This window comes from Trachypithecus francoisi, unplaced genomic scaffold, assembly GCF_009764315.1.
Source record: "Trachypithecus francoisi isolate TF-2019V2 unplaced genomic scaffold, Tfra_2.0 Lachesis_group1, whole genome shotgun sequence".
In the NCBI taxonomy this organism is placed as follows: Eukaryota; Metazoa; Chordata; class Mammalia; order Primates; family Cercopithecidae; genus Trachypithecus; species Trachypithecus francoisi.
In genome coordinates, this window is record NW_022681454.1 from 4,456,744 (window position 1) to 4,471,545 (window position 14,802).

A 14,802-nucleotide genomic window follows, 5' to 3' on the forward strand; every position below is an offset into this window, starting at 1 on the left:
TCAAGATGAACAAGAGAGGGGGTGGGTGGGGCCCTTTGGCAGTTCTCCCATGGGTCACTGTCCCCTGAGTTACTGATGACACTCATCCCACCCCTACTGTTCACACCAGGGGTCCACGTGCAGCTCCTGGCCATTTCACCCAGAAATAGCTAACAAACATGTATAAAGAAAGGCAAATTCCCCTGTTTTTTCCCCCAAAGTTGCTCCCTTGGTGCCAGTCCCAGTGGCTTCTCCATCCACCCAGGTCCCAGCAATACAACTGAGCATTGCATGACCCCTTCCTCTCTTCCTACCTCCCCACTACCCTGACTCACAGAGAGGCCCGTGTTCCCTGTCAGATGCAGGTCAGCAGTGTCCTCAGGCCCAGGAGAGGAGCACGGTGGATGGAGAGTGCTACAGGGTGAGCAGGCAAACACCAGAAGGTGGCCCCAAGGTGAAGCCATGGTCGAAGCTGAGAACTACAGCCTTACCTGCAGACGCCAATCTGGGAAACTAAATGGAGAGAGTGAAGAGTGCTACAGGCCATCCCGAACAAGCCAGAGGGTAGAGGCAGACAAGTGTGAGGAGGGTGAAAAGGGAGAAGCAGAGAAGGGAGGGGAGCCTGAGGACCTGACCAAGGCTGGAAACCTGTGCTTTGTTTTCTCCATGCCATTTGTAATGATGCCCTAACTTAAATAGAACCAATAATAAAAAGTCACTCAGCTCCCTCTCCAGCCTCCGGCTCCACCAATATGGCCTTATCTCAGGCCCTTGTCTCTTACTGTACTGGCTACCGGATGCCCTGAGCTCTTCCCCTTTAGCCTGCCTTCCAGTATCTACCTAGAAATGGCTTCCCTCTCCCTCTCACTCCTGCAGTGGACCCAAATCGTTTCCCAGTGGGAAGATATTTTTATTTTTTGAGATGGAGTTTCACTCTTGTCTCCCAGGCTGGAGTACAATGGTGCTATCTTGGCTCACTGTAACCTCCACCTCCTGGGTTCAAGCGATTCTCCTGCCTCAGCCTCCCAAGTAGCTGGGATTACAGGTGCCTGCCATCATGCCCAGCTAATTTTTGTGTTTTTAGTAGAGATAGGGTTTCACCATGTTGGCCAGGCTGGTCTCAAACTCCTGACCTCAAGTGATCTGCCCACCTCGGCCTCCCAAAGTGCTAGGATTATAGGTGTGAGCCACCACATCCAGCCGGAAGATGTTTTTCTAATGTCAGTAACACATGTGAACTCAATTTATTAGTAGTTGTAATTTTGGCAGAAATTGTGACCTAAAGGTGTGAGTTCTGCAATAAATGGTTATTTTATTATTCTCAACAGTATCTCCAAACATTTGAAAAACAGTGGCGTGTATTTTTATTAGACCATGATGGCTTTGTCTTCAGGCAATCCTGGTTGCTCCTGAGGATTCAGGGACCTTTGCAACAACACAACAGAGCCCTGGCTGGGAAGGCTGGTCTGGATTAAGGATCACTTCTGACTGCTTAGCAGGGTACCTGCCAGGCCTGAAATGATCGTTCAGTCCCTTCCTCCTGCTTCTGCAATCGGATGCTCCCACTGACACCCATAATTATAGGTCTGCTTTAAATAAGAGTAATAACTGTGAAGAAAAATGTTGTCATGGAATCAAGGAGAAGGTATTTCACAGTAGAACAGAAGTAGACAGAATTTCCAAACATGAGCTGAGTATCCCCACCCAGATGTCCTACCAACATCTTAAACTTGACACACATTTAAAATTGTACTTATCTTTCTCCTCCCCATAACTGAGCTGCACTGCCCATCTTTTAGTTCCCTATAAATGCAAACCTTTGGATTTATTTTTCCTTGTTGTGCTTTTTTCACGTTGTGTGTGTGTGTGTGTGTTTTGTTTTGTTTTAAACACAGAGTTTCACTATGTTGCCCAGGCTAGACTCAAACTCCTGGGCTCAAGTGATTCTGCCGCCTCAGCCTCAGGAGTAGTTGGGACTGCAGATGAGAGAACTATGGCGCACAGCGCCTGGCTCTTCCTTGTTCTTAAATGGCGAATTACTAAGTCTAGTTGATTCTGTCTCTGTAAATTTCATAAGAGATGTGTGTGTGTCTTAGTTTGGATCTCCCCAAACAGACCTTGAGACAAGGATTTGGGTGCAGGTAATTGAATATGGAGCTGATGTCGGAGTGCACGAGTAAGGAAGTGGAAAGTGTGAGACAAAGAAAAACAAGTAAAGTGTGGGTGACTGAGCTGGTTGCTGCTCTGGTCAACGAGCGCCCACTTCCACTAGTGGCTCTCTGAGGAACTCTGTAGAACCGCGGTTCTCAAACTTCAGCAAGCCCGTGGGCGTGCCGGATCTTGCTGTTGCCCAGGCTGGTCTCAAACTCCTGGTCTCAAGCGATCCTCCCGCTTCGGCCTCCAAAAGCGCTAGGATTACAGGTGTGAGCCATCACGTAGTGCCTGTTGATTAATTTGAAAATGCCCGGCCCCAGACTGGGGGTCCTGATCCAGTAGCCTTGAAGTGGGCCCCAGGAAGGGTCGGGGTGTGAACTGCATCTCAGAACTACTGCGCTCCGAGAGGTCAGCGACTCGCCAGAGTCGGTCAGCCAGGGCTTGCCTAAAGGCGGAGAAGCCAAGAGTGCCCGGGAGCGCCTGGGCGAAGCTTCCTGGTTCCCGGCCCTGCCCGGGTGGCAGCGGCGTCCACGTTTCCCGGGCGACGAAGGTGGCGCGGCACGATGACGTCAGGGCGCCCGCGTCTCCCCCCCCCCCGGCCGCGCCCATAGGACGGACGGTGGCCGAGAGGCATTGCGGGAGAGCAGCGGGGCCAGGCCGGAGACAGCATCGCTGCGCAGGCAGCTACTCCTCATCCTGCTGCGTTGGTCGCGAGCCGACAGGCATCCCCTGAGCGCCTGCTGCGTGAGTTGGACCGTGCTAAGCAGCGGGGACCGGTGAGCCCGAAGGTGGAGGCTGCGTTAGCCCCCGGGGCGCGGTCGCGGCGGGGCGGGAGACGGGGCACTGCACATGCCAGGCCCGGGGGCGTGGGAGCTGTGCGGATTGGCGGGTGGCGGGGCCAGGGTTACACAGAGCAGGGGCCAGGAGTGCAGGTGGCCCACGTGCTGGGCGTTCGGAGGGCTTTGCACCTTGAACTGGGCAGCTGTTCACGAAAGGGAGAGTGATCTGCACCGCAGAGAGAAGACTGGTGGAGGCTGTTGCCAGAATAGTGATCTTGAAGCCCCCACTTCCGTGCCAGAAGCTGCTCCGAGCCTCTCATGTGAATGACAGCAACCTAGATGGTAGACCCTGGGCATTAGGCAGGCGTCACTGTATTTGGAATGCAGCAGCCCAGACAGTAGACCCTGGGCACTAGCCAGACCTCACCGTATTTGGAATGCAGCAGCCCACACAGTAGACCCTGTCTAGACGCTGGGCACTATCCAGGCATTGTTATTGGTGGGTCTTTGCTTCCAGGGCTCCCAAGGTGGTGGCGGGCGGCTCCCAAGATGGCGGCAAGCCTCTTGCTCTCTGATATGGGGCTCTTGGCCTCAGGGATTCCAAGGAATGGAACCTTGGGCCGTGCAGTGAGTGTTATAACTCTATGAGAAGCTGTGGGTTACGGAAGAGAACCATGGAACCCAGTGACTAGTGTTCAGCTCGATTAGGAGGAACCCAGGCACTTAGCCACACAGGAGCAGTGGCGAGCCTCTAGCCTGGGAGCGGTAATGGGTGCCTCGCTGGATCAGAAGCGCAGTGAACACCCTGCTGGATCCCGAGGGGTGGAAGTCAGCGGAGGGTCTGCCACAGCCGCGATCAGCAGTGGTGGATGGCAAGCGAGAGCTCAGCTCAAGCCGGAACAAACACGGACCCGAAGAGTGTGCAAGATTTAATAGAGTGAAAACAGAGCTCCCCGTACAATGGGAGGGGACCCAAAGGGGGTTGCCTGATTCGTCCTGAATGCCTGGGTTTATATCCTGATCATTGTCCCTCCCCCTATGCTCTCAGGTGATAGATGATCAGATTATTTCTTTACCTCCTGTTGTTAGCCTCACTGGTATTTTAGTGAGCTCTCTTTACTACCTGATTGGTTGGGTGTGAGCTGAGTTACAAGCCCCATGTTTAAAGCTGAGTGTGGTCACCTTCCCCAGCTAGGCTTAGGAATTCTTAGTTGGCCTAGGAAATCCAGCTAGTCTTGTCTCTTAGTCCCCCTCTCAACAGGAAAACCCAAGTGCTGTTAGGGAGGTTGGGTGATGACCACTCTAACTGCTTCCTGTTGAATTGAGGCATAGTAGGGGTTGTGCCGCTGAGATATCCTCAGGAGGAGTGCCTTCGATGTCATCAACATCGAAGCGTGGGCTAGCAGGCCGGTCCGTGGGTCCGTTGTAGATCTTAGTCATGGACTGCATCTGGGGCTCCATTTGAAGAACCATTTGTAGTTTTACAGCTTTGATTTCTGGAAGAGACAAACTTAACAAGGAGGTTAAAGATACAGGGATTGAAATGTATGGCCTGAAGTGCAGGGGCATATAGGTGTGGGTGCTGAAAGTGGGGTTTCCTTTAGAAAAACTCCTATATGATGGGGCATCAGTGTTTCTGGGAAGCCACATTCTCCATAGAAACTCTTGGTAAGGGGAGCTGGTAGTACAGTGGCATGGCCCTGAATGGTCAAGCATACCTGGTGCTCTGTGAGGGTGATGGCATGGGCTAGCGATTGCCCCGGGCACCCTCAGTCCTGCTGCTGGATCCTCTGGTTAGTGGCTTCTGACTGAGAGGACCTTTGTCCCCTGGGGCAGTGGGTCTTCTAGTGATTTCCTTGACATAAGGGGCATGGATGAGGGGGCGGCTTATTTCTATTCAGACAGTCTTTCTTAAAGTGTCCTTGTAGACCGCACTGCAAGCAAGCCCTATTAGGCATTCGATTTGCCCAGCCTTTCCCTTTTCCAGAGCCTCCAAAGTAAGATGCTCTCCTCCCTCAATTTCTACCCAGCTTACCTCCCCCGCTGCAATACAATCTCCAAGTCTTGGCTCCTGAGTCAGGGCCTCAGAACTGATGACCCAGTACTTTAACAACAGGAACTATGTCTACGACAACACAGTAGATCAGGATGAAAGCAGTTGAGTAAATTAAAGGGAGATGCATATTCCTATAGTAGCAAATGGAGGCAACGGAGCAAACGTCCGCTAGCCAGAGGGCCCATTTGTCCTGTTCTGCCTGCTCCTCCCGATCTCTTGTAAAAAAAAACCGAGGTTGCCAATTCAGCAGGATTTGCCTGCTCCTCCTGATCTCTATTTTAAAAAACACCGAGGTTGCCAAGTTCAATAGGGTTTGTATGTTTTACTCTGGACCTAAGATGGAGTTTTGAAGTTTATTTCCTAATGTCTGCATTACACTGTTTAACTGACAACAAGGTGGTATTGGAGTGTTACAGGGTCACGGAGAAGACCTTCAATTATCAAGTATAGATTTTAAATTTACCCTGGCTTTGAAAGGAATGGGGTGCACTGTTTTTTTTTCTTAACTACTTGTATATTTCTCTCTTCCTTTCTCTCTTTTACTTTTCGTCTCTCTCTTTCTCTCTCTGACTTTCTGCCCTTCTCTCTTCCCCCTCTATCTCTTTCTCTCTCTATTTCTCTTTCCCTCTCTTTTTCTCTCTTGGTAGATGGATTTTGGGAACACAGCAGAAGTACATTTGCTCGTTGCCCCATTTGCCACTATAGGAACATGTGCCTCCCCCCCTTTTTTTTTTTTTTTTAATTTAAGTTCTAGGGTACTTAAATTACAGAAATCAAAGCTGTAAAACTACAAATGGTTCTTCAAATGGAGCCCCAGATGCAGTCCATGACTAAGATCTACAATGGACCCACGGACCGGCTGCTAGCCCACGCTTCGATGTTGATGACATCGAAGGCACTCCTCCTGAGGATATCTCAGCGGCACAACCCCTACTATGCCTCAATTCAACAGGAAGCAGTTAGAGTGGTCATCACCCAACCTCCCTAACAGCACTTGGGTTTTCCTGTTGAGAGGGGGACTAAGAGACAAGACTAGCTGGATTTCCTAGGCCAACTAAGAATTCCTAAGCCTAGCTGGGGAAGGTTCCTGTGCACAACGTGCAGGTTTGTTGCATATGTATACATGTGCCATGTTGGTGTGCTGCACCCATTAACTCTCGTCATTTACATTAGGTATATCTCCTCATGCTATCCCTCCCCCCTCCCTACTCCCCGTGCCTCCCTTCATCCTGATCTATTGTGTTGTTGTAGACTTAGTTCCAGTTGTTAAAGTACTGGGTCATCAGTTCTAAGGCCCTGGCCAAGGAGCTAAGGCTTGGAGATTGTATTGTGGTGGGGGAGGTAAGCTGGGTAGAAATTGGGGGAGGAGAGCATCTTACACAATGGGAGAGCAGTCCTCCTAGCCATTGACAAACTTGGGGCCCTGGCAACAGTGGTAGGTCCCACATAACATCCCATGTGGAGAGCTGTATACCTAAATCGGGAGGGACACCAGGGACAAGACTCCCTGGGTTCATACCCTAGGTGCCTAAGGACATCGCTTAGAGCTTCCTTAGATCCCTTTGGAGATACGACTTGCTTTAATACTTGGGAGAGGAAGTGAAAGTCTGAAGCATTAGTACCTAGGAGAGATCAGAGGAAGTAGATTCAGAGGTAAGGAGAATTTTGGGGGCTACACTTTCAAGAAAGTCGTGGTTGGGACCCAGGAGGTATGGGTCAGAAGGAGAGATAGGTGCACGCATAGATAGGGTGTGCGCATAGATAGGGCGCGCGCATAGATAGGGGGCGCGCATAGATAGGGCGCACTCATGGGCGACTGTTGCGTAGAGCCTTCTGGCTGCGCCATGATCTGGACCTGCCAATGCCAGGAGTTTGGGATGACAGCTTTCTGCCTCTAGTCAGCCCATGGCTTCCCCAAGAAAACTGAAAGTGGAAGCTGGTTCCAGCAGACCAATGCTCAACCCAGAAGGGTTGGGGGTTAGAAAGCGTTTTCCCAGAAAGCCTCACACCTGAGTCTTAAGTCCGGCAGCCACGCTGATCGTTTTTAACTGGCCGGCCGGTGCCCAGTGCTTTCCTCCGATTCTAAGGAAGGATAGGACAGAAGAGCAAGCCAGACTCAGGCTCCAGCACCGCAGGCTGTTTCAGCTCAAAGGACTCAAAAGTTCCCCTTTCCTCTAGGCCTTAAAGAGTGAAGGTGGGGGGCCCACGCGCAGGACTCAGCCAGACCTGGGTTCACTAGCCATTCCCTTTAATACCTTCATCAGCCAAGCCACTTGGAAAAGGACCCAGTCTATCCAGAAAATTCCAGAACGGATATTTGGTCAAGAGAGCTGAGTTTGGGAGGCCTGCTGTGTTAGTGGGAAGCCAGGTGTCTATATGTCGAGGGGAAATCAGTGCAGAAGCCTATGATCAGAAGTTCTGTGGCAGAGGTCCTGTGTCCAGGTGGACTGGCGGCGGTGGGTGGGGACGTGAGGTACCATCGTGTGTGGCCAGAGTGGACCAGCTGGCACTGGCTGGATTCGAGAGGGAATGCTTCCTGACCCTGGGTTTAGTGAGCCCTGGGGATGGGTCTGGATGACCAGGATGCTCCCAAGAGGGCATGGTGCTCTCAGGCAAGGCTGTGCAACAGAAAGCAAGGCCTCCGACGAACCCTCTGCACTGTGTGCCTGGTGATCCCCAGGCTGTGCCTGGCTCTCTTCTGTGTCCTTGGCATCTGTGTTCAGGAGTGGACGAGGGAATTCTTCTCACCTTTTCTTTTGGGAAAATGATGTTAGCCATTCACAGGGTGATTCTCTTTTGCTGTCCTTTTGGATTTCGAGTTTGCTTTTCTCTGATTTGTAAGGTGTTGTGGGCTTTCCTGTTGGTGGGGGTGGTTTGAACCCATAGATGGGAGCACATGGATTCAGGCTGCATGTTTTGTGCAGGCTTTCATCACACGATGGTACCCCCTGTAGAAGGAGGTGACGCAGCTCTGCTCCCAGAATTTCCCAGGGGACCCCTGGACGCCTACCGAGCAAGAGCGTCCTTCAGCTGGAAGGAGCTGGCGCTGTTCACGGAAGGGGAGGACATGCTCCGCTTTAAGGTGAGGTGTGCAGTTGCGTGCAGCTTGTCTTTTTTCCCAGTGGGGTCTTAATTCATTAGCACAACGGAATTTCTGGCTCTTACAGCTCCTCCTCTGCTGGGTGAGGCTCATCCCAGGCAGCGCAGCCTCTCTCCTTTCTGCACCCCAGGAGAGGTCTCAGGGAATTGATGAGGAGTCTGAAAATGAACATGGATGGTTGATGTTTCTTAAGCCTCCAGCCCTCTAGTCCGTTGGGAATGATAGTCATATCTCCGTCTGGCTGTCTCTTAAGTCAGACAGCGTCCCATGAAGCCTGTGACCTGGAGGTAAACTATATAAGGGCACATGGAGAGTTCGTCTTTTACTCCAAATAAACCTTCCCCATCTCCTGCATTTCCAGAAAACCATCTTCTCAGCTCTCGAGAACGACCCTCTTTTCGCCCGTTCCCCTGGAGCCGATCTGTCCTTGGAGAAGTATCGTGAGCTGACCTTCCTTCGATGCAAGCGGATCTTCGAGTATGACTTCCTCAGTGTCGAAGACATGTTCAAGAGCCCTCTGAAGGTCCCTGCCTTGATTCAGTGCCTGGGGATGTATGACTCTTCTCTGGCTGTCAAGTACCTCCTCCATAGCTTGGTGAGCGTGCGGCCTAGGGGAGAAAGACACGGCTTTCGCGCTGCTGCGCTGAGCCCTGAGGGATGCCTGTCCCAGGGCCAACCAGGAGGCAGAGAAGCTCCAGTGTTTCCAGCTATATTTGCAAATTTTTAAAATTATCTTTTTGAATGTTTTTTAAAAAATTTCAGTCCCCCTTTTCATTCTTTTATTTTCAAGCCCATCCACCATCATGTATTTGCAAATTTACACACATAAGTCCTTGAATAAAATACAACGTGGTGAAGCTTCAAGTCCCATCAGAAGAGGAGCTGGTGGGACCTTTTTTTTTTTTTTTTTTTTTTTGCCTCATACAAAAAAAGAGACAAATAATAAAAAGAAAAAAAAAAAGGAGGCCAAAGTAAGAAACCTGTGTTTTCCTTCCTTTGTAACATACCAGCAGAGCTGAGCTTGGGCAAAATGGCTTTGCCCTTAGCCTTGCCTGCAATGTTTGATGGGCTGGTGGCCTCTGCGCTCCACACACCCCCCTGTTCTGTCTCCCTGCTGTCCTCAGACCCCCAGGACTCCTTGTAGGCATCTTAACTCCCAAGTGATTCTATGTGCCTTACACAAGCTGCTTGGCACAGGGGGACCCGGGGCGCTGTGTGTCGGGAGACCCTGGCCTGGGGCATCTGGGCTGCTGGCTGACCTCTCGGAGCTTCGTTCTCCACCTTGGGGAAAGTGCACTGTGGCAGGAAACCAGGGTGGGCGTGGTGTTAGCGTGCCTCGTCCGTTGTGATGTTCTGGAAGAGCCGTACTCTTCTTACCTGCTCCCTGTTGATAGGACGATGTTATACTTTCAGGTTTTTGGATCAGCAGTTTACAGTTCTGGTTCTGAAAGACATCTCACATATATTCAAAAGATCTTCAGTATGGAGGTAAGTTCTGGTTCACGGTGAATTGTGAGCCTAGTTCTCTTGCTTGATCTTTGTAGAGATTTGTGAAAAGGGATGATTGTAGAAGGGGGTGCCTAGGGGGCTCATGTTCTTCTTGTTCCCTGGTGTTCTCAGGGTTCTCACCCATTAGCTAGCACTGTTCTTCAGCAAACACAGGCACATTGACTTCCTAGCACCAGGTGAATGGTCGCTGAGGCCTCCCACTGTCTTCTCCTGACAAGCAGTTTCTGCCACCTTGCCGACTTGGAGCAGCTGCGGTCAGTTTGGTTTAGGCAGCTGTGGTTGCCAGCCAAGCATGGCAGCACAACTCCGTCAAGTCACTAGTTGGGTAGATGGAAATTTGGGGCTTTGATATGTGGTTTCATCTTTAAAGGAAAGATGGCAGCAGATGCCTTCTGGGCGTGTGCACAAAGAACTTTTTTTGCTTTCCATCCTTTTGTGCTTTGACTTAGATTTTTGGATGTTTTGCTCTGACCGAATTAAGCCACGGCAGTAATACCAAGGCCATTCGTACAACTGCCCACTACGATCCTGCCACTAAGGTAGGTGTTTACCTTCCGCCAGCTCCCTGGGTTTGGAGTGTATGAGATGTCATGAGTGCAAATGTGGTTGCCAAGAATAAGAAAAAAAATTAAAACAAGAGGCCTGTCCACATACACATATGTAGAAATACACACTGAGATTCATCACACTGAAAAGTGGGGCTCAGGAGACCAGGCGTTGGGAGACAAAGCCTGTGCCCACCACGAGCTTTATGGGGAATTGATCGTGGTTTGGATTTGTGTGTAATTTTAGTGCAGTGAAGAAGCCCTCATTCTGTAAAATTTATTGCCTTGTTTACCTGGCTGCCTATTCATAGTGGATTCATAAATTGTTCACATGGCCCATGGTTCTACGGTGGACCCCGTGGATACAATGTGCTCCCTGCCCTCTGCCCTTTGTGGTTGGCCCTCTGCGAACAGCCTGCCTTGTCCATTTCTGCCACCGCAGTCTGATTCCTCGGGCCCTTGCCATCCTCTTGACCTCTCTGGTACCTGCATCGAGTCCGGTGCCTGGGAGCTTCTGGTGTGGTGGAGGGAGATGGGCCACAGATGGATGCCCTGGGGCTGTCAGTGCTGAGGAGGGGCGCAGGGGTGGAGGGAGATGAGCTACAGATGGATGCCCTGGGGCTGCCAGTGTTGTGGAGGGACGCAAGCCTGGGACGGAGGATGGGGAGGGTCCCCACCCACCCCGCTGTGTTCCCCTGGCCCTGCCTCCCTGCCGCCACGTCACTCTCTTTGGCGTCCGCTTGTCCCTGAGGCCCAGGTCTCCCTGCCAGTCTTTCCTCACCCACCTTCCACCCTCTCCCATTGGCAGTGGTCAGGGAGGACTGTTGTGTGGCAGGAAGTGAAGCTCTGCACCTGCGGATATGCTCAACAGTCATCCATCCATCCATTCATTCTTCCATCCATTCTCTCATCCATCCATTCATTCTTCCATCCATCCATTCATTCTTCCATCCATTCATTCTTCCATCCGTCCATTCATTCTTCCATCCGTCCATTCATTCTTCCATCCGTCCATTCATTCTTCCATCCGTCCATTCATTCTTCCATCCGTCCATTCATTCTTCCATCCGTCCATTCATTCTTCCATCCGTCCATTCATTCTTCCATCCGTCCATTCATTCTTCCATCCGTCCATTCATTCTTCCATCCGTCCATTCATTCTTCCATCCGTCCATTCATTCTTTCATCCGTCCATTCTTCCATCCATTCATTCTTCCATCCATTCATTCTTCCATCCATCCATTCATTCTCTCATCCATCCATTAATTCTTCCATCCATCCATTCATTCCACAGCATGGGCTGTGTGGAATCTACCTGGGGTACTGCATGGAAGAGCCCAGTAATGAACCCAAGTGGACCCCCGGCCCAGCAGGGATAAGAGGTGGTCCTCTCACAGGGTGCCCCTGCTCTGGGGCCTTGGGAGTGGGGCCAAGGCTCCTGCTCAGAGTGGGGCTGGGAGTAAAGTAGGGCATGAGGCTCTCTTGGGAACTTTCTTTTAAGCCACAAAATATCTTTATCTGAACCCAGGTCTTTCTCGCCCCATGGCTGCTTCTCCTCCTGCTGCCCTCTTTGCCTGTGGCCTGCAGTGTCAGGAGGTAGGGCCCTTTCTGACAGTCAGATGGATGACAGCACCCAGGTAGCCTTGGGGTGGGGCATCAGAGGACCAGTTCCCATTTCCACCTCCTTGGCATTTGATCCCTAAGCGAAGGTCAGAGTGTGGCATCAGATCCGTAGAGTTGGGGTGCCTGGGATCCAGGCTGGGCTGCTCACTGAGCATTTATTTGGACAAAAGGCATCGCTGGGTACCTGCTGTGTGTGAGGCACAGCTTTCTGAGACTGGGCAGGAAGCGGTGAGCACAGCAGACAGGTCTCTGCTGTCCTGAAGTTGTGGGCCGGGGGGAGACACAGACACCAACAGGGAGAAGTGAGGTGTGCCAGGTGCCATGGAGGCCCTCCAGAGAGCAAAGCTGGTATGCCGGGGCACAGGGAGGCAGCCAGACAGCTGAGACGGTGGGAAAGATCTGTGTGGAGGAGTGCAGGCCCCGAGGAGCCGGCTCGGGCTGGTGTTGCAGTGCACACCTGCACTGCGGAGAATGAGTGACGGGTGGAGGTGTCAGAACTGCCACGTGCTGAAGAGCGAGTGAGGAGAGCCTGGCTGAGACTGGGAGCCCTCCTCCCTCTGGCAGGCGAAGAGCTGGTGGTCCCCTGAGAGAACAGAACAGAAGGCATGGCTGGCAGCCACCCCACCTCCTACTTCTCAGTGAAACTTCAGAATCTGTAGGATGATTGTTCACTACTCTCGGTTTACAAAGTCCCACTGGCTGGACAGGAGGAAGCCCTCCCGGGCACCTCCCTCCCTGCAGGGGCTGGAACCAGAACCAAAACTTACTGCCAACAGCCCCTGGCAGTGACTGGCAAGCACCGTGTGGAGGATCGGTGTCTCCCAAGGCGGCCCAGGGCGGCTCTGTGGGCCACCTGTAGGCTGTCTGCCTCAAGGCACTCATCTTTGTTCCCTTGCAGATCCTGGCCATGTTACACAGCGCTGCTGGTCCACATCCGCCCTCCCAGCCTTACTCACAGGGCTCCCAGCAGATGCCCCTGGGGCAGGCCCAGCCCCAGCAGCCCAGCTCCTGCCTGTTCCCATGTGCTCTTCGCTCCCGACCCACGCAGCACCCTCAGTGTTCCTGGGGGATCCGTCCACACCCCTTCTAGCCAAACACCGAACGCTGTGATGTCACAGCCCTTCTGCTAGTTCACACATGCGTTCATTCCCTCCTTCCTTCTGATGTGCTGAGCGGCTGCCTTGTGCTCGGGGCGTTTGGGATATAACTGTCAATCATGGAGCTGTGGATGGGAGAGACAGCAAGAGGGCAGTGGTGTGTTGTGAATTAGATGTCCTAAAGGACTGAGTGGACTGCAGGACAGGGTTTCCACCTGAGGGGTGTGGTCAGGGACCGAAGACTGTGCATGATAATGAAAACTCCCCAGAAGCATTTACCTGCCTGTGGGGTATTTTGCATCTAAAGGTTCTTTAAGTCATAAGGCCCAGGAATAGGCTCTGTTTAAAGAAGAGACCTACCTGTGCCATACAAGAACTGAAATGTGCGATCAGTTTCGACTCTGGCCTCAGAGATTTTGAATGTAGAAAATGGAACCTGTCTAAAAGGAAAACACCAATTCTGCATGCGCTTCAGTTGCTAATTATAACCAACCTTTTTCCCTTGTGCAGGAATTCATCATACATTCCCCTGATTTCGAAGCTGCCAAATTTTGGGTTGGCAACATGGGCAAGACAGCCACTCATGCAGTGGTGTTTGCTAAGCTGCACGTGCCGGGGGACCAGTGCCATGGGCTGCATCCCTTTATCGTGCAGGTAGGACACTGGGGTGGCCCTCAGTGGGGGCAGTGTTTACCCCCAGGAGGCATTGGGAATGTCCGGAGTCATTTTTGTCATAACTAGGGTGGGGGATGCTTCTGGCATCTGGTGAGTGGACCAGGGATGCTGCCGAGCACCCCACAGTGCATCCTATAGCCCCGCCCACAGTGCAGACAGCCCTGCCCACAGTGCACAGACAGCCTCGCTCACAATGTATCCCATAGCCCTGCCCACAGCATATCCTACAGCCCCACCTGCAGTGCAGAGACAGCTCTGCCCACAGTGCAGACAGTCCTGTCCACAGTGCACAGACAGCCCCACCCACAGTACAGATAGCCCTGCCCACGATGCACAGACAGGCCTGCCCAAAGTGTATGCTACCGCCCCACCCGCAGTGCACAGACAGCTCCACCCACAGTGCAGACAGCCCTGTCCACAGTGTGCAGACAGCCCCGCCCACGGTGCAGACAGCCCTGCCTGTGGTATATCCCACAGCCCCTCCCACGGTGCACAGGCAGCCCTACCCACAGTGTATCCCGCAGCTCCGCCTATGGTGCAGACAGCCCTGCTCATGCCTTAGAAAGAACCAACCAGCCCAATATCCCCCAGTGACACAGCTGAGAGGGCCTGGCCAAGGCTTCCGGCTGAGACCATCCAGTTGATTTGATGCACAAAGTTTTTCAGTTTCCATGAAGTCCAGTTTTATGTTTGTTTTTTTTCTTTTGTTGCTCATGTTATTTTTCAGTTGACCTGACGTTTGAGCTATTGCAGACCAGAGAGGTTTTCTTCATTTTAAGGATACAGGACAAAACCGAAGTGTTTTTCCTCCTGTCATGCAGCCAACACAACGCTCTGACATTAGATGTGTGTGGGTTTCTCCGCACCAGCACGCAGCTCTGCAGCAGAAAGCAGCGAGGCGTCCTCTAATTTAACTCCATACTGATGCTGTTCACCTGGGGTGAGCCTCAGACCCCCCACAGTGAGGGTTCAGTCCCACAAGAAGCTCCCCAACCCTTTGGATGTCGATGGCAAGTCCAGGTTGTGGCCTGTGCCTCTGACCATCCCCCTAATTGCACCTTGGTCTTCATCCTGAAGCTACCTAGGGGTCTGCAGCCATCTCATGAGCACGCCCAAGACTCTCACCACTGCAGAGAGTCAAGGGTTTAGGAGTTGTGTGCTGGGAAGCAGGGACAAGGCCACATACGTCTTTATGACAGCATCGTCGTTACCTGAGACCAGTTTACCTTGTTTCTGTGATTATAGATTTCCACCTGGAGTGGACTTCTTGCGGGAGTTGCCTGGG

General features: G+C 52.1%; 1 protein-coding gene across 7 annotated transcripts in view; it reads left to right on the top strand.

The window, feature by feature from the left end:
• Window positions 1–2,746: 2,746 nt before the first annotated feature.
• Window positions 2,747–14,802, top strand: part of ACOX3 (acyl-CoA oxidase 3, pristanoyl) — a 59,120-nt gene continuing 47,064 nt past the window's right edge. For 4 of the 7 annotated variants that reach the window (XR_004437781.1, XR_004437782.1, XM_033213599.1 and 1 more), the window contains exons 1-6: window positions 2,753–2,909; window positions 7,893–8,050; window positions 8,430–8,663; window positions 9,482–9,556; window positions 10,027–10,116; window positions 13,353–13,496. Coding sequence is in view for 5 of the 7 variants with exons in the window: in XM_033213599.1 (XP_033069490.1) it covers window positions 7,907–8,050; window positions 8,430–8,663; window positions 9,482–9,556; window positions 10,027–10,116; window positions 13,353–13,496 (687 nt within the window). In the remaining 2 variants the exon portion in view is untranslated. Of the gene's footprint in view, window positions 2,922–7,892; window positions 8,051–8,429; window positions 8,664–9,481; window positions 9,557–10,026; window positions 10,117–13,352; window positions 13,497–14,802 lie in introns of all 7 variants that reach the window. The other 3 variants (XM_033213601.1, XM_033213600.1, XM_033213602.1) reach the window with 3 other exon arrangements.